This window comes from Budorcas taxicolor, chromosome 7 (genome assembly GCF_023091745.1).
Source record: "Budorcas taxicolor isolate Tak-1 chromosome 7, Takin1.1, whole genome shotgun sequence".
Lineage (NCBI taxonomy): Eukaryota > Metazoa > Chordata > Mammalia > Artiodactyla > Bovidae > Budorcas > Budorcas taxicolor.
This window is the reverse complement of record NC_068916.1, coordinates 80,241,979-80,263,477: the sequence shown is the minus strand read 5'-3', so window position 1 is coordinate 80,263,477 and position 21,499 is coordinate 80,241,979. Positions and strand designations below refer to the sequence as shown.

The window sequence follows — 21,499 nt, the reverse complement described above, 5'->3', positions numbered from 1 at the left end:
TATAAGGACTAAGTCATAAACCGCTGCAGCCGCTGTTCTCCAACACACCCTGAAAGGAGTTCAGGGTGGAGATCAGGAATCAGGCACTCTGGGCTTTGGGAAAAACTGGCAGCCAGGTCTTTAGATAGTTAGCTTATTTGCCGGAGAAGATTCTGAGCCCAATTCTTGCATCTCCTCATATCTAGAAAAGCACTAAAATCATTAATGGTGACATCTGCTCCTTGTGACTAGCAGTAAGCATCTGCCAAAATGTGTGCTTAGCTGCACGTTCCCCACTTCACTAAAATCATACATCACAATGGCCTTCCCCCCATGTCTCTGGAGCAGTTTCTCAGAGCTATCTGAAATGCTATCTCCTGGGCCATAGTCCTCATTTTGCCCCACATAAAACTTAATACACAGCTCTCACGTTGTGTTTTTTTTTTTCTGTCAGCAATATCAAAAATGTGTTATTGAACTAGATATAATTCAAAGTATTTCCTTTTACTTGCCCCACCCTTATGGTCAGCCAAATTTAGCAGGCTCATATCTCTGTCACCCTGCTCACAGCCCAAGATGGAATATTCTGTGATAGTCCCAACTGCCTTGCCCTCCTGGGTTTCCTTTGTGTGATCTAATTTCCAACTGATTCCCTACATTTCAATTTTCTCACTGTCCTCTGAAAAATTCCCCAAGACTTCTATGTTTCTAACCTCCTTGTTTAACATTTCCTTCACACACTGACTTGAGCTGAAAGCTGGCTGTTACTCCCCTGCAGTTCTCTCATTTCAAGGATGAGCCTTTTGCCACATCCTTTCATTTGTATCTCAGGGTTCAAAGGTTCTCCCATATCTGCTTCTTTAGGGCCTTATCATCTACCTCCAGCTCATCAAGTCTCCATCTCTTGGAATCTCTGACCCCTGGACCACCTTCGCATGCCACTACAAATCAAGTTGTTTGGACAATTTCAACACGCCTATGGATACCTTCTTCTCAAAAGCTGTTCCTTGATCTCCTCATCTCCAAAGACCTCCTCCACTTCTGCTACTCACCATCCATGGGCATCCCTGGGCAAAGACCTCCTCCACTTCTGCTCACCTTCCATGGCCATCCCTGGGATCTTTCTATCACCCAGCACACTGCCTCTGGAATCTGTAAGTCAGGAACCTCATTCTCCAATACAACCTCCCTCACTTAGCGACCCCTTCCAAGTTAATTCTTTCATATCATCACCAGATAATTTCACTGCGTTGACAGAGACTCCCTTCTTGATCAAATGCTAGTCAGGCTCCTCTGAGCCCACTGGGTTCCAACCTTGGCCTATAACAGCTGCAATCCTCTTGGCACAAATGATTTCATTCCCTCCCCACTAAGAGACCAGAACAAAAGCCAGCATATAGTTTCTATTTAACAGCTCAAGGCCACAATCTTGGGATGATCCCAGTCCCCATTAAAGTCCCTGCTTAATATCTGAGGCTATTGATATTTCTCCCAGCGATCTTGATTCCAGCTTGTGCTTCATTCAGCCCAGCGTTTCTCATGATGTACTCTGCATAGAAGTTAAATAAGCAGGGTGACAATATACAGCCTTGACGTACTCCTTTTCCTATTTGGAACCAGTCTGTTGTTCCATGTCTAGTTCTAACTGCTGCTTCCTGACCTGCAGATTTCTCAGGAGGCAGGTCAGGTGGTCTGGTATTCCCATCTCTTTAAGAATTTTCCACAGTTTGTTGTGATCTACACAGTCAAAGGCTTTGGCATAGTTAATAAAGCAGAAGTAGATGATTTTCTGAAACTGTCTTGCTTTTTCAATGATCCAATGGATGTTGGCAATTTGATCTCTGGCTCTTGGTACTCAGACAAAAAGAAAGTTTTCAGAATTTAAAAAGACACATGTACCCCAATGTTCATTGCAGCACAACAGACGAATGGATAAAGAAGCAGTGGTACATATACACAATGGAGTATTACTCAGCTATAAAAAGGAATGCATTGGAGTCACTTCTATTAAGGTGGATGAACCTAGAGCCTATTATATTGAGTGAAGTAAGTCAGAAAGAGAAAGATAAATATTGTTCAGTTGAGTTCAGCCAATCAGTTGTGTCCAGCTCTTTGCGACCCCATGGACTGCAGCACACCAGGCTTCCCTGTCTATCACCAGCTCCCGGAGCTTGCTCAAACTCATGTCCATCAAGTCAGTGCGCCCATCCAACCAACTCATCTTCTGTCATCCCCTTCTCCTCCTAGAAAGATGTTACCGAAGAATCTATTTGAAGGGCAGCAATGGAGAGCCAGACATAAACAGACTTATGGACATGGGAACAGGGGAGGAGAGTGTAAAATGTGTGGGGAGAGTAACATGGAAACTTATGTTACCATATGTAAAATGGATAGCCAACAGGAATTTGCTGTATGTCTCAGGAAACTCAGACAGGGGCTCTGTGTCAATCTAGAGGGGTGGGAAAGGAGGGAGGTGCAAGAGGGAGGGGATATATGTATACTTATGACTGATTCATGTTGAGGTTTGACAGAAAACAACAAAATTCTGTAATGCAATTATCCTTCAATTAAAAATAAATTTAAAAAAATAAATAAATAAATAAAGTCCCTGCTTACAAAAGCACAACAGTGCCAGGAAAGAATCTGTATTTGTTCCAGCCAAAACCTAGTGAAAGATAGACATCAAACCTACTTTTTGAGCAATTACTTCAGAAATCTTGTGGTTATAAATCCTCTCTAACCCCTTTAAGAGGTAAGTCTTCTACCACTTAGAAATAAATGCGTGTGGAGCCTCTCTTTGAAATGCTAACATCCATGGTGATAACTCTCACTGTCCTTCTCAGTCCCCATGGGAGAGGATCAGCAACAGTTGCTAGTTATGAAACCCAGAAGGGTTTCACATTAACCAAACCCCTTTTCTCAGTTTTTCTGTTTCCACTTCCTTGAACCTGGCCATGCCCAGCCCTCCTCCCTACTTGCTCATTCTTACTTTAAGACACCTAGTCATCTCTGAAAGGACGGCAGAGAATGAGATGGTTAGATGGCAACATCGACTCAACGGACATGAATTTGAGCAAACTCTGGGACGTAGTGGAGGACAGAGGAGCCTGGTGTGCTGCAGTCCGTGGGGTGGCAAAGAGTCGAACGTGAGCTAGTGACTGAACAAACAAAAACATCTCTGCACAAACTGTACTCAGTTCAAGCTAGACTTTCCTATGCAACAATATTACTGAGTAAAATTACCCTTATCACCTGAATTAGTGCATGGCTCTGTTTATCATGGACAATGTAACTCAGTGTAACAAACATACACACACAGGTTCACTTTTTTCTGCAGGTTTAAACACTCTTTTCCTAGCATTCTCAATCCTTTAAGAAAACAAACAAACAAACAAAAACCCTTTAAACTCCTTAATACGGCTTTAAACAAACTGGCCTCTTTCTTATTTCTGACACTTGCTTCTTTATAGTCTATGCCCCAACCTTATGCAACATCTTTCAGTTCCTTGAGCCCACCGGCGCTGCTTCACCCCTAGACTCTACCACCCTGGCTCCTGCCCTGGAATAATCGTCCCCATTTCCCTGGTCTGCACTAACTCCCTTTCTCTTCAGTCAGGATCTCATCCCTGGGAAACCTTCCCAAACATTCTCCCTAATTCTGGGTTACGTCAATCTGCTACATGCTCTATGACACCTGGTCTCCTGAATCCTGGCCTGACCGAGCCACATTACAATAATCTATCTTCCCTGCTAGACCACAAGCTCTCTACCAGCAGGGCATACTTCTGTCTTGCTTTCCACTGTCTGTCCTAATACTCTGTTTCACTACCTGGTGCTAAAAAGGTACTCAGTAAGTACGTGTTGGATGAATAAATACTGTAAATCATTAATGTTCTATAAGAGAACCCTAGTCCATATGACAAAAATTCTTTTTTTTAATGACAAAAATTCTTATCACTGAAATCAGCTGAAGCATCTGTGATCCTTTCACAAAACATCTGAAAACAGACCACAAGACAAAGCCTATACTATACACCAACAGGAATTTGCAAAACCATGGTGTGATTCCTCTCCATTAGCACCTGTGGGCATTTAAAAATATAAAATATTTTTGCTGGGTTACCAGCTAATTAAGGCTAATCTTTTAGTTGCTAAATTGTTCCCTCTATGGATAATCTTTTATTGGAAATAGCACTGACTCCATATATGGTGTTGAGTATAAAACTACAGCCATGGATTAGTTGACTGAAAGCCAAAGGCAAAACTTGGGTAAATTTTTAAAACATCATATGGTATTTAAAAGTTCGAGATCAATGTTATCATCTTCCACCTTTTATTGTCATGATGTGGTACTTACTGACAAATCTGTACTATTGGGAACAAACTGGTCCTGCTCTCCCAGCAGCACATCAATCACAGGGTGCCGGCCATTTTTTATTAGGATTTTCCTTTCTTCTTGTAGAGTTGGTCTGTGAGAAGAAGCATGTTTCAATTGACAAGGCAAGGAAAGAGACTTTTAAAAAATCTCAAAAAGCATGAAGATTTTTGTGGACAGTCTGTCAGACACACAACCAAACCTTAAACATGGACTTTAAGAACATATGCTCAGGACAAAGCTGAGTATAAAAGTTTAAACTCAACTGTAGAATCAGAATTGGAAAGACAATTATTATAATTACAGTGCTCTGAAGCATAAACTTTAGAAGAGTCTTATATGGCTCTGTAACTAAGATCTCCCTTATAAGATCCTTTTTCTTTTTTTCTTTTTCTACTACTCTCTAAGATATATTCATTAAAAAAAATTACATTTCAGATTACTGCTACTTAAAATATTTTTAGCAATAAACAAAATTTTAAAAATCATGCAAAATTATTTCTAGATTATTACATTAATATAAATTGTATGTTGGACTCAAGGACAGAATGACCTAAAATTTTCACATTCTGTTTAATTAAAACATCTTTCTATGGTCTTTAGTATCTTTTACTTTTTTTGATATAAAAAATGTTTATTTGCCTTGCTTGTTTCTTAAGGTCTTATATTTCTGTTTTCACCGATACCTTCATCGATTTATCCAAGCTCTCTGAGCGCCAGCCTTCTCTCAGTTTCCTCCCCAGAGGTTACCACTGAGAGCAGTCTGGCATCTACCTTTTCCAGTTTGGTGTCTACCTTTCCCAATGTTCTTCTATGCATTTAAGTTTCCATAAACTCATTGTATCGCTTTCTGATTTCTTCTTTAAAAATAAACAAACAACAACAACAAAAACCAAGAATCATACTGTAATTCATCATTCCACAACTACTTTCCCCCCACTTAATATTCCTTGATACCTATAAAAGACAGACTTCACCATTTACCATGTGGGTCCAGTGGACTCTGTCATTTTATTTCTTTAAATCTTTTCTAAGTTATTTTATAAGTACTATGTAGAATTGAGAAAAAAATAACAGTGAGGGGAAAAAGTCACGACAACTAGTAAGAATCCAAACATAGCAAATTTCAAATTTTTATTTCATATTTTCCAGGTTTTTAAAGCACATATAGGGCTTCCCTGGTAGCTCAGTGGTAAAGAATCCGCCTGCCAATGCAGGAGACCCAGGTTCAAACCCTGGGTCAGGAAGATCCCCTGGGAAAGGAAATGGCAACCCCATTCCACTATTCTTGCATGGGAAATCCCACGGGCAGAGGAGCCTGGCAGGCTACAATCCATGGGGTCGCGGAAGAGTTAGACACAACTTAGTGACTAAACAACAGGCATATATACCCGGAATGGGCAACACACTATGAATCTAAGTAACTGTGCATCAGCTGTCATGCAGGTACACGGACGATATTCACTTACAAATACTAATTCTAAACTCCAATACATTTCTAACAGGTTCTAGCTTATCCTTATTTCTGGTTCTTCTCCCACTTGCAACAAAAATGCAATGTTTGAAGAACATTTTGAAATCTTTTAAAGTTCATTATTTTGATAAAGAGAATATAGCTATCTTCTTTGCTTCATAATTACAAAACATTTTCATATCTACATTTATAAAGACAATTCAAATAATCAATCAAATGAGTATTTTTATTTTATATCATCTATTTTCTTTCACTCTCCTGCTTCAGCACCTATCCCCAAGCAAATAGTATCAAGTAAACTTTAGGGTACAAATATCATAAAAGAATACTCCCATATGTGTTTTTAGCAAATACTAGCGTGTGAGATGAGTGCAGTTGTGCAGTAGTTTGAGCAGTTTTTGGCATTGCCTTTCTTTGGGATTGGAATGAAAACTGATCTTTTCCAGTCCTGTGGCCATGGCTGAGTTTTCCAAGTTTGCTGGCATATTGAGTGTAGCACTTTCACAGCATCATCTTTCAGGATTTGAAACAGCTCAACTGGAATTCCATCAACTCCACTTGCTTTGTTCATAGTGATGCTTCCTTAGCCCACTTGACTTCGCATTCCAGGATATCTGGATCTAGGTGAGTGATCACACCATCGTAATTATCCAAGTCGTGAAGATCTTTTTTGTATAGTTCTGTGTATTCTTGCCACCACTTCTTAATATCTTCTGCTTCTGTTAGGTCTATACCATTTCTGTTCTTTACTGTGCCCACCTTTGCATGAAATATCCCCTTGGTATCTCTGATTTTCATGAAGAGATCTCTAGTCTTTTCCATTCTATTGTTTTCCTCTGTTTCTTTGCACTGAAGACTGAGGAAGGCTTTCTTATTTCTCATTATTCTTTGGAACTCTGCATTCAAATGGGTATATCTTTCCTTGTCTCCTTTGCCCTTAGCTTCTCTTCTTTTCTCAGCTATTTGTAAGGCCTCCTCAGAGAACCATTTTGCCGTTTCGCATTTCTTTTCTTGGGGATGGTCTTGATCACTGCCTCTTGTACAATGTCATGAACCTCCATCCATAGTTCTTCAGGCACTCTATCAGATCTAATCCCTTGAATCTACTTGTCACTTCCACTGTATAATCATAAGGGATCTGATTTAGGTCATACCTGAGTGGTCCCTGCTTTCTTCAATTTAAGTCTGAACTTTGCTCATGATCTGAGCCACAGTCAGCTCCCAGTCTTGTTTTGCTGACTGTATGAGAGCTTCTCCAATCTGATTTCACTATTGACCATCTGGTGACGTCCAGGTGTAGAGTCTTGTGTTGTTGGAAGAGGGTGTCTGCTATGTCTAGTGTGTTGTCTTGGCAAAATTCTGTTAGACTTTGCCCTGCTTCAATTTGTGCTCCAAGGCCAAAACATACCCTTACCTATTAGTAAATTTGGTATTATCAAACTTTCTAATTTTAACAGTGTGATCTCATTGTTTAAATATGCACTCACTGCTTCATACGGTTGACGTCTTTTCATCAATTTCTTGACCCCTTTTCTTTTTCATCTTAATGTCCTATCAGTGATCTCGAGTTTTTAGACTCAGACCTTTCACATATAAGCACATTTCTGAACATACTCATAACACCAAGAAATAATACTTTCCTGAATATTGAATTCTTCTTAAATATATCTGACTAACAAAACCCTGAGAGTATACATTCACATCTCTAAAACAAAGTTACTAAAGTATCTTCCAAGTAAATGATTTGAAATCACCTTTTGAAAAGGGACATTTAAAGTTACAAGAAAATGACACTTTTTAAATTTTAGAGTATAATTTTAAAACAGAATTTTTATCTATATAGATTATGAATATACTATAAAGAAAAAATGATGAAACCAACTTTAAGTTGTATCAGTTTTAAAATTCTAAGTGCTCTGCCAAGTGAAATCAACATATCATATTCATGACACTGATATGGCTTCCCAGGAAGGTTTTCACTTTAAAACAAAAATCTGAGTGATTTGTTCTGCTCTAAAATCTACACTGACTTACTCTGTTGCCTTCAAAACTACATAATGACAACACTTTCTGGTACAGTATGAAGCAAATGATTATTCAGAGACCTGAGAAAATTTATTAGGACAGGACAGTGATAGTAGAACAATATGAAATGTTGATAGCATTTAGTGGCACTGAAGAGTAAGAACCGAGAAAATCTGGATGCTGCCTGAAAAGAATGAAACACTAACCTTAAACAAATTTACCCATTTTATTTTATATTTTTAAAACTGCATTATTCTCCTTTGAATGAGCCAGAGAAACAGAACAACAGTCTATATTAGTAAAAATGTACAATGTCCAGAACACAAATTGGATACAAAGACCTGGAATAAGAACTTCTGTATAACAATTTAGAATATAGTGAATAAAATGTCCTAATAACATTTAGAAAGACGACTGTAATTATGAAGCTAATGATCAATTTGAACTAACTGCAATAACTCAAATGCCTAAAAATCTTTAAACAAGCTGGAAATCTAAGAGAAAAGAGCATAAACTTCAGATTATTTAGATACTAGTTTTAAACGCATTTTAGAAAAAAGCTTCCTATTTCATGGCTATTTACACTCAATTTTATGGCTGCCAAAAAAAAAATAAAAAAGAGAGAAACTGATTGTATTACTTAAAGATGATGGCACAATTCTCATTTAAAATTTTTCAGGTGAAATTTTCTTACTATAAAATATATAGTATCCAATTTGGAAAGTATTTTAGCATGTGACATTTCCTGACACTGTCTTACTGACAGAAGATGTGGTTTAGAACAATCCTACTGAGGACAAATAAAAGGCTGGATAAAGTATAGAAAACTTGTACTTCACTTGAAGTATACTACTTGAAGCCACCTGACAACTAACAAGACAACAAGGAATTACCAGGCCAGGAGCCGGGGTAGGACCGAGGATAGAGGGCCAGGGAGGGTGTTTGCTGATTTCTGCTGCTTTCTGAGGGGATGCTGAGCACTATAAACAGCTTTAATCTGGATTGAGACACCAAAAGACTGCACACCAGGCAGAACACTGGATCTGAAGTGATAACTGCAGGCTTTGAATCTTTGAACTTTTGAATCTTTAATCCTTTGAATTTCTGAACCTTCTCAAGCTCTGATGTGGACTAAGTAATGCCAGAACAACATTAGTGTCTTAAGATGTGACCCTTTCAGAGAAATATACATCAAATTATTTATACAAATGACTTTGCAAATATAATGCCCAGAAGATAATCAAAATAAGCAGGCATTCAAAGAGATGCATGAATGAAAATGAACAGAAACAACAGACAATAGAAAGAGACCCACAAGGACCACAGACATATGAATCATCAGACACAGACTTTGAGATAATTACGCTTACCACATTCAAAAACACAGAAAAGATTGTGAACTGATGGAAAACAAAAAGCGATTTTTAAAAAAATAAATAATGATAGGTATGAAAGATACTAACAACCCATAAGCTCAGATGTTTTTATTATAGGCAAAAAAATTTTACAATACTTAATTCTTTCTGATGTTTGAATAAACATCAGGGAGTAACTATCGCTGTTTATTAAGTATTTATCATCTGCCTGGTTCTCCTTAGAAATTTCATAAAGTCTTTACCTCATTTAATTTGTACAACAGTTCTAAGGGCTAGGTATTATTTTGTGAAGAATATGAAGAAACTGAGGAGCACAGAGGTTATGAAACTTAGTTTAAGATTAGTGGTTAAAATAACCAGGCTGGTGATCAAACCTATGCTGCTGGGAGGTGATCAGGTCTTAAGGGCAGAGCCCTCAGGAATAGGTTACTACTCTTACATAGAGACCCCAGAGAGCCCCCAAAAGGGCTTCACAGAGAGCCCCCAATGCAGAACTGCAGTCTAGGGGAGTTGCTGGAATGAGCCCAGGCACAGAATACCAAGCAGAAGTGGGGCCACCTCAGAAGCAGAGCTTGGCCACGGAACGAACCACTGCGGGGACTGGGCAGCCTGGAGCCCTAGGGGCCTAACCCCTGCCCAGCAAAGCTATGGGAACAGGATTACTACCCCCTCGGGCCTGGAAAGCAGGACCTCTGTGCCCCAGTGGGCCTGGAAGGCAGAGCACTGAGCCAAAGCTTTAGCTTAAGATTTAGTCTTAAGGAAGAGCAATTTGAGAACAACTGAGTGGAATTTGCCTTAAAATGAATCATACCTTAAGTCTCCCCCATATCTGATTTAGATGATGTTTAAATAAGACTTTTATAATTACAAAGTTAAACATATCCTAAGTGTTCAAGTGAATGCTAACAAATGAAAGGATTGCTCCTCTATAAAAAATGTCACCCACATAAACCTAAAAATTGAAATATGTAACATTTCCCTCTAGTTATAGTCATCATCTGCTTTCATTATACTCAATGGTAGAGCAAGAAAGGAATTTCTTAATTTTAAATCAAGCTATATGTGTATGACATTCAGCTTTACCAAGAGTTCAACATATCTGAGTAATTTTAATACTTTATAATGGAAGTGAAAGTCACTCAGTCAGGTCTGACTCTCTGCAACCCCACAGACTATACAGTCCATGGAATTCTCCAGGCCAGAATACTAGAGTGGGTACCATTCCCTTCTCCAGGGGATCTACCCAACCCAGAGATCAAACTCAGGTATCCCACATTGCAGGCAGATTCTTTACCAGCTGAGCCACCAAGGAACACTAAATTAATTGAAAAATTCTATCTGTTCTAAAGCACTGAAAAGAGCTGAGGTAAACAAAACAAAACACATTACCTGCAATAAACTCCTTGCTTAGCGACCTTGGCCAGGGAGAAAATGCAGTCAATCGTTGCTAGGTGATGGACTGCTTTACACAAGGTGTGATAATGTTCACTGAAATTCCTACAGAAGCAACAACAACAAAAAGGTGAGCAAATTGATTTCTTAGATCTATAAAAACTGTATAATAAGTAATCAGTTTGGTAGCTATGATGAGCATAAATAAATAGGCACACAGCTAGCAGTTGAGAAAGGTGGAAATTACATTGAACTATTTTCTGTTTAATAACTTGATTACTGAGACTTTATTTGGAAAAAGAAAATATATATATATTTTAAAAGTTTCTTTACAAAGACATCTACTATTAATACCATATTGCACATTTCATCTGACCATTACTGTGAACTCAGACCTAATTAACACTAACGTAAAGATTATTTTCATTTAACTTAAATGACATCACGAACTACCCAAATGGATCAGCTTCCCTTTGCACATATCCTTCACAGCATTGTCCAAACTAGGAAAACAGTTTCAATATCTTCTCCTAAAATTTATTGGAAGTGTCTCAATGGTAGAGCGCATCAGGTCCACCTGATTTATCTAACATCTAATAATAGAGTTGGCACTGCAATAAATTTTTTGAAGGCAAGCAAGAAGAAAGGTCCTTTTTTTAGTGATCTTCAGTTTTCTTATTAATAATTCATACAGAAATTAAATATTAGACTTTTTTAAAAGGTCACTTTAAATCTTTGGCTAATATAAACAGTGCTGCGATGAACATTGGGGTACATGTGTCTCTTTCAATTCTGGTTTCCTCGGTGTGTATGCCCAGCAGTGGGATTGCTGGGTCATAAGGCAGTTCTATTTGCAATTTTTTAAGGAATCTCCACACTGTTTTCCATAGTGGTTGTACTAGTTTGCATTCCCACCAACAGTGTAGGAGGGTTCCCTTTTCTCCACACCCTCTCCAGCATTTATTGCTTGCAGATTTTTGGATTGCAGACATTCTGACTGGTGTGAAGTGGTACCTCATTGTGGTTTTGATTTGCATTTCTCTAATAATGAGTGATGTTGAGCATCTTTTCATGTGTTTGTTAGCCATCCGTATGTCTTCTCTGGAGAACTGAAAGAGACACATGTACCCCAATGTTCATCGCAGCACTGTTTATAATAGCCAGGACATGGAAACAATCTAGATGTCCATCAGCAGATGAATGGATAAGAAAGCTGTGGTACATATACACAATGGAGTATTACTCAGCTGTTAAAAAGAATACATTTGAATCAGTTCTGATGAGATGGATGAAACTGGAGCCGATTATACAGAGTGAAGTAAGCCAGAAGGAAAAACACCAATACAGTATACTAACACATATATATGGAATTTAGAAAGATGGCAATGAGGACCCTGTATGCAAGACAGCAAAAAAGACACAGATGTGTATAATGGACTTTTGGACTCAGAGGGAGAGGGAGAGGGTGGGAAGATTTGGGAGAATGGCATTGTAACAGGTATACTATCATGTAAGAATCGAATCGCCAGTCTATGTCCGACGCAGGATACAGCATGCTTGGGGCTGGTGCACGGTGATGACCCAGAGAGATGTTATGGGGAGGGAGGTGGGAGGGGGGTTCATGTTTGGGAACGCATGTACACCCATGGTGGATTCATGTCAATGTATGGCAAAACCAATACGGTATTGTAAAGTAAAATAAAGAAAAAAAAAATCTTTGGCTAATTAGGTAGCTGGTGATCTAAAAGTTTAAAAGACTTGCATTGAAAGACTTATGCTAGAAGAAACATACGCTGTATGTAGGGGTTTTCCTTTCCTTTTTTTGCTTAGATACTTTCATTATCTCTTATCACAGGAGTTCCTCATAACCTGCTAAAGATGATCCTCTCCAAAAGAGATGCGTATTACACTGAATACATCTCTTAAAAAATATTTCTCTATTTAATACTGTGGGTTTCAGAAACTAAGAGATTTACTCTGTTTGCTTCTTAAATCCAAAGGTTTTTAAAGTGCTTCCTACTAGAAAAGGATATCCAGATTAAGCTACTATGTGATCAGTTATTCCAATATTATTACCATTGTACTGGTTTTCTAGAACCCATAATTTCTGACTTTTTATTAATATTAAAATAAGATATTCTATGTAAATGACTTTTCCAGATACTAGAACATTTTAAATATTCAGTTTTAATTCTAACTATTTGTGAATTACAGGGTATATTTACAGCATAGTTTAAACTTCTTTGTCTGAGTAGATACAGTACTTGTTCAGTTGCTAAGCTGTATCCAACTCTGAGATGCCACGGACTGCAGCATGCCAGGCTTCCCTGTCCTTTCACTATCTCCCTGAGTTTGCTCAAACTCCTGTCCAACCATCTCACCCTCTGTCATCCCTTCCCCTGCCCTCAATCTTTCCCAGCATCAAGGCCTTTTCAAATGAGGCAGCTCTTTGCATCAGGCGGCCAAAGTATTGGAGCTTCAGCTTCAGCATCAGTCCTTCCAATGAATATTCAGGGTTGATTTCCTCTAAGATTGACTGGTTTGATCTCCTTGCTGTCCAAAGGACTTAAGAGTCTTCTCTAGCACCACAGTTCAAAACCATCAATTCTTCAGTGCTCAGCCCTCTTTATGGTCCACTTCTCACATCCATACATGACTACTGGAAAAACCATAGCTTTGACTAGATGGACCTTTGTCAGCAAATTGAGAACCTCATAAACAAGGAGAGCATAATGAATATAATTTACCTATTTCCCCCAAATTAAAGTTACTCAGAAGGACTATATGGTTACCACTAACAATGTTAAGAGTCTGTGCAAAATACCAAACACAAAGGAGACTGGACCCTGACATTAAACAGGAGCACTCAGCTGCCACCTTAAAAATGATTCTTAGTTTTGAAGATGCCATGTGCTGTATGGACATAATGCTCCTGAGGGCGCCCTGTCATTTCTAGCCTAGCTGCAATTTTAGATCTGACCACTCATCTACCCCTTGGACTGTGGCTGATTCTGTCCCTATTCTAATTACTTTTTTTTTCCTATTCTAATTACTAATCTATCTGGTCTTCCTATCCTGGCACTCTCTCTTTTGTCAGAAAGCAGCCATATTTGATATTTCTGCTCTTGCCTCTCTGAATCTGAGTGTTCAATATATCCGTGGCACTACAGTAAAAAAAATTAAAAAACAGCTGATTTTTTCTCATCCCCATTCCTTCCTTCTCAGGTCCTGTCCAGGCCACTAATTTGTCACTACCCAACAGCCTTAGGTTGAGGATAACTGTCCCTGATGATCTAACTTCAAGGATTGAAATGAGTTAACTCTTGGTCAGTACCATTTCAGCTTAGCAACAACAAAAAAGGCAGGAGAGAGAAGGTAAATTATTTAGCTGTGGACAACAATGTTCCTTTTCATGTCAACTGTATAAATAAGGCATGTGAAAAAAAATTTTAAGCTATCATAAACCTTAAACATCACCATCACAACTCTTACAAAGCCTTGCTTGACTTCTTGGTCTTTGCCTATTTGTTATTCTTGATCAAATTTCAAAGAGATCATTTTAGAAAAATGACAGGCTGAAAAATGGACAATTCAGGTAACAATCCAATAGACCTGGGTTTATGTCATAACAACATACAACTTTACCAGTAAGCCACCAAAAACAACTTCAACTAATCACTGTGATTTAATCTCAAAAGGTATTGCTGGGTCCACGGGAAAGAGATTAAAGACACTGGGGTTCTAAAGTTATTATGACAGTTTACCATCCGATGTGATTCAATAATATTTGAAGTTAATTAAAAAGGAGAATATTTTATTTTCTATTTGCAAATGTATTTCTAAAATCCTTTGAACTACTGTATGAGATGTAATTTTATTCAACTGAATAATATTCAATAATCTTATTATTAAAGATTTTTCAATTGAGATTATTCAATATCGAGAGCCCATTTTTTAGAACATGAAAGAAGAGACACTGTTTTTTGAGAGAGGGTTCCATTCACAGACTTTCTTACAGCCTTGATTTCTTGCAATATTTTAATATAAAGTAATATGACTAATGGACAACTGTTAGTATCTCAGTAAGAGACAAAAACACTTGTATAGCTGGTATTCAATCCTCTGGTGTCAGATTCAATGAGGTTAATCATTTTTGAAATGACATTATATTCACACCATCTGGCACCTCAATAAATAGCATGTCTAACAATCACTGCTATTCTCAAGTGGGGGTCTAGCTGCAAATGTTGTAGCTAAATTTCAGCCAATATTATTTAGATAAAAAAATTTATATTTTTCTATTTGAAAGTACTATATGTATATTACAGAAACTTTTGATATCATGGATCTGCAAAGTACATTAAACTTCCAGTAATCTCACCCTCCAGAATTAATGTTAATATTTGAAGTTATTTACATATATATGGTCAGTAAGCATATTAATAATAGCATATGTATTCAATATTTTAAAATACAAAAATGTGTATGCTGTGCATGTATGTGAATTTACACATACAGAACTGGCATCACATTTTTAATACTTTTCATCCTTTTTTCACTTGGCAATATATCATATTCTTCTATGATGTTTTATTTAATGCTAGCTTACTCTCAGCAGCTCCCAACTCCAGCCAAGCCACAGTATGATGAGAGCAGGATTCTCCTGGGTTAATGGGGTAGAAGGGCCCAGGCAGAGGGCTGACACAGTGAGAACGGCGGGGTGTGAGAAGAGGATAGGAGTGGAAGGGGCAAATCAAAGAGATGTTTCAAAGAGAAAAAAGACAAACAGGAATTTGATAATAGATAAAGGCGAAAAAAGGAATAAAGAATCAGGATAGTGCCAAAATCTTTACCCTGGGAGATCCGAACTTTCTCTACTCTAGAACCAGGAAAGAACATAACCCAGACCTATAAAATCACGTACACTATGCCGACAGTGAAGACGAACAATCTCATTGAATCCTAGAACCCTAGAATACAGTCCTTGAAGCTTGAAAGGGAAAACATCAGTCCACTTTTCATGTTCTCAGTGATATCACTAAGGGGAAAGTCAGGAAAATAAAAACTCAAAAGAGCCCTGAAAATCCTTAGCAAGGGTAATTGAAAGTAAGTTGGAAAAGGAAGTCAGTAGACCAAATTTCTATCCCCGGATTCAAGACTCAGAGTCAAGATAATCTCAAAAGATTCAGGGTAAGTGTACTGAAATCTCTTTCTGATCCTGTAATTCAAAACTCCTCTGGGCAACAAGAGATAGTACCAACCTACCACCTTATAAAAACTGTCACATAATATCTTTTTTGTTCCTCCTTTTTCACTTGTCAGAGTTGTTACTTTAAATGGAAAAAACTTCCCTGAAGACTACACTGAATATACTGTTCAAATTTTTAAAGAGCAAGACTGAGAGATTTCCCAGTGAAGCCCATGGATTGATTCACCATAGGCAGGCTCTACAGCCTGACAGTATAGATCACATGCCCTACCACCACACGCCCTGAGTTGAATCTGGGTTACAGTCTTATTGTGGACAACTTAATTTTTATTTCTGTCGCTCACCTTATTCATTTGTAAATTGGGAATGATAATAGTATTTCACTCTTAGGACTCTTATGAAACAAAATGAGCTAATAAACAAAGTGCTTAGGTGACTGGCAGTCTGGAGCTGACTTCTATGGACTCATGAAAGTCAACTGTGTGCACATCTCTTTTCAATCGAGGCCAGCAGGAGCTTGTAATCAGTCCTGGATGGTGCAGTGACACCAGAGAAATCAAACACACACTACTGCTCTCCAGAGAGCTGGCTATTCACCATTTATCAGAACACCACCAACTTAAAACTATTACGAGGAACATGTGACTGCTAATAAATCCAGAATGAGAGATTCTTTGAGACAATGGCATGGATGCCTCCCCTCTAAATTTCATAATATAAAGGTAGAGAGCTATTCTAGATTAAAATATACTAATAAAACTTAATAGACAAAATGCAACATGTGAAAGGATTTTTTTTTAATATGGGAGGAGGGGAAATCACAGTCATGGAGAAAAGACTTGTGGTTGCCAAGGAGGAGGGGGCTGAGGGAGGGAAGGACTGGGAGTTTAGGATTAGCAGATGCAAACTAACATATATAGATGAGTAAGCAACAAGGTCCTAGTGTATAGCACAGGGAAATGTATTCAATATCCTATGACAAACCACAATGGAAAAGAATATAAAAAAGGAATGTCTATATGTATATAACTGGGTTACTGTGCTATATACAGCAGAGTTTGGCATAACTCTGTACATCAATTGTAAATCAATCAATTTCAATAAAAAAATAAAAACAATAAAAATATGGGGAGAAGAGGAATTGAGACAATTTAATATTTAACTTAGTAGCTGCAGTCCATGGGTTGCAAAGACTCAGACACGACTGGGTAACTGAACAACAACAATTAAAGTTTCTTAGGAATAATAGTGGTAGCAAAATTATATAGCAAAATGTCCTTATTTTTAGAAAATGTATGCTTAAGTATTTAGGGGCAAAGTGTTATAATGTCTAAAACTTACTTTAAAATGTTTCAGAAAAAAAAAAGTGTGAAGGAGATATAAAACAAATGTAGTAAAATCTTAACACTTTAAATAAACCTAGGTAACGAACACAGACCACCTGACCTGCCTCTTGAGAAACCTATATGCAGGTCAGGAAGCAACAGTTAGAACTGGACATGGAACAACAGACTGGTTCCAAATAGGAAAAAGAGTATGTCAAGGCTGTATATTGTCACCCTGCTTATTAAACTTATACGCAGAGCACATCAAGAGAAACACTGGGCTGGAAGAAGCACAAGCTGGAATCAAGACTGCCATGAGAAATATCAAAAACTTTCTGATATGCAGATGACACCACCGTTATGGCAGAAAGTGAAGAGGAACTAAAAAGCCTCTTGATGAAAGTGAAAGAGGAGAGTGAAAAAGTTGGCTTAAAGCTCAACATTCAGAAAACGAAGATCATGGCATCTGGTCCCATCACTTCATGGCAAATAGATGGGGAAACAGTGGAAACAGTGTCAGACTTTATTTTTTTGGGCTCCAAAATCACTGCAGACGGTGACTGCAGCCATGAAATTAAAAGACGCTTACTCCTTGGAAAGCAAGTTATGACCAACCTAGACAGCATATTCAAAAGCAGAGACATTACTTTGTCAACAAAGGTCCATCTAGTCAAGGCTACGGTTTTTCCAGTGGTCATGGATGGATGTGAGAGTTGGACTACGAAGAAAGCTGAGTGCGCCAAAGAATGGATGCTTTTGAATTGTGGTGTTGGAGAAGACTCTTGAGAGTCCCTTGGACTGCAAGAAGATCCTACCAGTCCATCCTAAAGGAGATCAGTCCTGGATGTTCATTGGAAGGACTGATGTTGAAGCTGAAACTCCAATACTTTGGCTACCTGATGCGAAGAGCTGACTCATTGGAAAAGACCCTGATGCTGGGAGGGATTGGAGGCAGGAGGAGAAGGGGACGACAGAGGATGAGATGGCTGGATGGCATCACCGACTCAATGGACATGAGTTTGGGTGAACTCTGGGAGTTGGTGATGGGCAGGGAGGCCTGGCTTGCTGTGATTCATGGAGTCACAAAGAGTCGGACATGACTGAGCAACTGAACTGAACTGAACTGATAGAGTACAGAGATCACCATTTCAACTTCCCACAGATTTGAATTTTTTCAAGATACAAAGTAGGGGGAAATAGGTAAAGGATGCAAAAATATAAGAAAAAAATTAAATGTAGATAGTGGGTTGGCCAAAAAGATCGTTTGAGTTTTCCTGGAACAACGTACAGACTTTGTTTCCTATAACAACAAACTTTTTGGCCAATGCAATAAAACAACTAACCCATACTTGTCCAACTCTGAAAATGTTAAGCCTTTATACAAGAAAAGTAAACAAAATCCAAGGTAGAATTTCAAAGTGACATTAATAAACATCCTTAGCAACAAAATGTTAGTACAGTAACAAAAAGTATATTTGGTCTCTTACCAAAGACTAAGATGAGTTTGCATTTCAATAGATTAAAAATAAAATCAGAGAACACATGTACTCAACTATTTTATGGCAGGTCACAAGCAGTAATCTCTACTTTTCTTTTTGGTGGAAAGATTTTCCGGTCTATTTCTCATAGCAAAAAGTCAGATTACATTTTTCATTGTAAACTCACTCTAGAAAAGCAAGCCATTCAGCACTGCAGTCAAGGACTAGCTGCTCCCGGAGCTGATTCAGATGTCTGTAATTTTCTACAATAAAAGGAGAGTGAAAGCGGCTCACAGCTTTTGTGCTAGAAAAGGAGAAAAAACATAAATAGAAAATCAAGGTTACTAAGAAGTCAGTAATGCCATCACTTCAGAAAATTCAAGTAGTTATTTACTATTCTCTGATGAACCTTGAAAGTAAATAGCTGTAAATAGAGAACATTCTTTAATTATGATCCTAAACCTTATTGATTCCAAAGATCTTTATTGTAAATAAAGTATTTGAAGTTCAGAGTACTTTGTTAGGAAGCTTTTAAAATTCAAGTTATATCCATATGGCAAAAATCAAAGTTTAGAATTTCTGTTTCATAAGTAAAGAGGTTTTTTCTGTAAATTATACAAAATGAAAATCTTTGGTTTAAAAAAAAAAAGATCAGAAGCAAATATAACAAATTTAAGTCCTAACAAATCAAAGAGTTGGATATTATGGTGAAGGTCATATCATTTTTTATATTTTATACTTTTCTGTATGATTAAAGTATTTCAATTTAAAAAAAGCATTACAATGAACAGCAATGCATTAATTCAGGAAGCAGTCAAAGAAGGGTTCATGATCCAACAGCAGATTCACAGTGACCCTGGATGGGAAGAAATATCATGTAGTCCTCATCTGAGCTTGCAAACTCTGCTTCCTCATCAAGAAGCTACAGAGCACAATGGTGGATGCTGTGGGTCCCCAGTCAGAGAATCCACAGTAAGATTTCAACTCTGTCACTTACTCATTATCTATGTGACTCTGGGCCAATAAAACTGATTTTGTGTAAACTAAAAACTTTCCTCACCTATCAAATGAGGATAACAATAGTATCTACCTCATGAAAAGTGAAAATGTTACTTGCGCAGTCATGTCCAATCTTCCCATGGACTGTAGCCCACCAGGCTCCTCTGTCCATAGAATTCTTCAGGCAAGAATACTAGAGTGGGTAGCCATTCCCTTCTCCAGAGGATCCTCCCGACCCAGGGACTGAACCAGGATCTCCTCCACTGCAGGCAGATTCTTTACCATTTGAGTCACCAGGGAAGCCCATAGGTACTGTTGGTAGGATCAGATAGTGCTCAGCAGAGTAATTATGTCACTAGTACTCAATGATTTCCTAAAGGAAATCAGTCCTGAATATTCACTGGACAGACTGATGCTGAAGCTCCAACACTCCGGACATCTGATGCAAAGAACTGACTCATTAGAAAAGATCCTGATGCTGGGAAAGACTGAAGGCAGGAGGAGAAGGGGATGACAGAGGATGAGATGGTTGGATGGCATCACCAACTCGAAGGACATGAGTTTGAGCTACTTCTGCCAGTTGGTGATGGACAGGGAAGCCTGGTGAGCTACAGTTCATGGGGTCGCAAAGAGTCAGACACAACTGAGCAAATGAACTGAACTGAACTCAATGTTAGGAGCCATTCCACTGTGGTAGTGATTACTGCTTATTGATGCTATTACTATGATGGAAACTTTAAGAAGAAAAGGTCAAGGCTGAGTGATGACAGAGTGTACTCTGATCTCTGCACACTTACTCCTGTTAACACATGGTCACAATTATCTTTAATTTGGCAAGTTACTGAAAATGAGCCTTCTGCATTCAAAATCTGCCTAGTGATATTTTAACTTACTCCTGTCAAGGCTCTGGTGGCTAAACAGATAAAAAATACCTTCCCAACCACATTTATTCATTTGATTTATATCACTGAAATGTTGAAAAGACACTGGTATTGATTTATGCCTTGCTTGCTTTTGAAGTATGTTATCTAGATTTCTATGCAAACATATTAATCATAGCTTTTTCTTCTGACAAAACTCATTTAGTGTGACTTTTCAGTGGTTGTTCTAAACAGATTAACACTATTTCTAGTAATTTCTCTTCATAAAGTGTATTACCATTCATTAGCTGTAGTATAGGACAAAAATTGATAAAGGAAAGAATGGCTGCCAAAGAAGAAAACATTCCCTATAATCAACAATATCTGAAGCTCAATTATAGCTTCTGATAAAAAAAAAAAAAAGATGGTATTAGAGCTAAAGAAACCCATGACTATGCTTTCAGGATCCTTTGATAGTGGCCATGGATAACAGGGTTTTTTATTAAAATAATAAATTAATAATCATTCACACATCATGTCAAAATCATGTCAAAATTTCCTTCCACTCTTAACATAGCATTCCTTCATACCATCACCAGCTACTAGTCCCTATTCTACTGTCTTAGGAAAATGTAACATTTTCATCTCAAGTTGATACAAACATACCAACAGTAGTAATAAATATTTCAGAAACAGTACCACACACAAGAGGAAATAAATTTCTCTAAAACCACTTCTTTAATGAGTCACCTCTTGAGGATTAATGCCTAACCAAGAAGAAAAGGCAGGGTTTCATGTGGTTCTCTAATATTGTTTCTGATTATTTTCATGAATTCAAGACATAACTTTTAAAAAGAACATGTAAAGAACTAGTATAACTATGTGCCATGGAAAGCATTAAGAATAAAGAAAGGCAGAGCTCATTGAGGCAGAAAATGAAATGTCAGCTTCTTAAAAGAAATGTCAGGTATAGCATTCATCAAGAAGTTCAAGCAACCAAATTAATC

The 21,499-nt window shown here is 37.9% G+C and overlaps 1 protein-coding gene across 1 annotated transcript in view; it reads right to left on the bottom strand.

Moving 5' to 3' along the window:
* The window catches only part of MSH3 (mutS homolog 3), a 189,731-nt gene that overhangs the window by 55,069 nt on the left and 113,163 nt on the right, over positions 1 to 21,499 (bottom strand). Inside the window, exons 17-19 of the mRNA XM_052643629.1 lie at positions 18,821 to 18,937; positions 10,619 to 10,726; positions 4,337 to 4,448 (exon numbers count right to left, since the gene is read on the bottom strand). Coding sequence (XP_052499589.1) covers positions 4,337 to 4,448; positions 10,619 to 10,726; positions 18,821 to 18,937 — 337 coding nt within the window. The remainder of the gene's footprint in view (positions 1 to 4,336; positions 4,449 to 10,618; positions 10,727 to 18,820; positions 18,938 to 21,499) is intronic.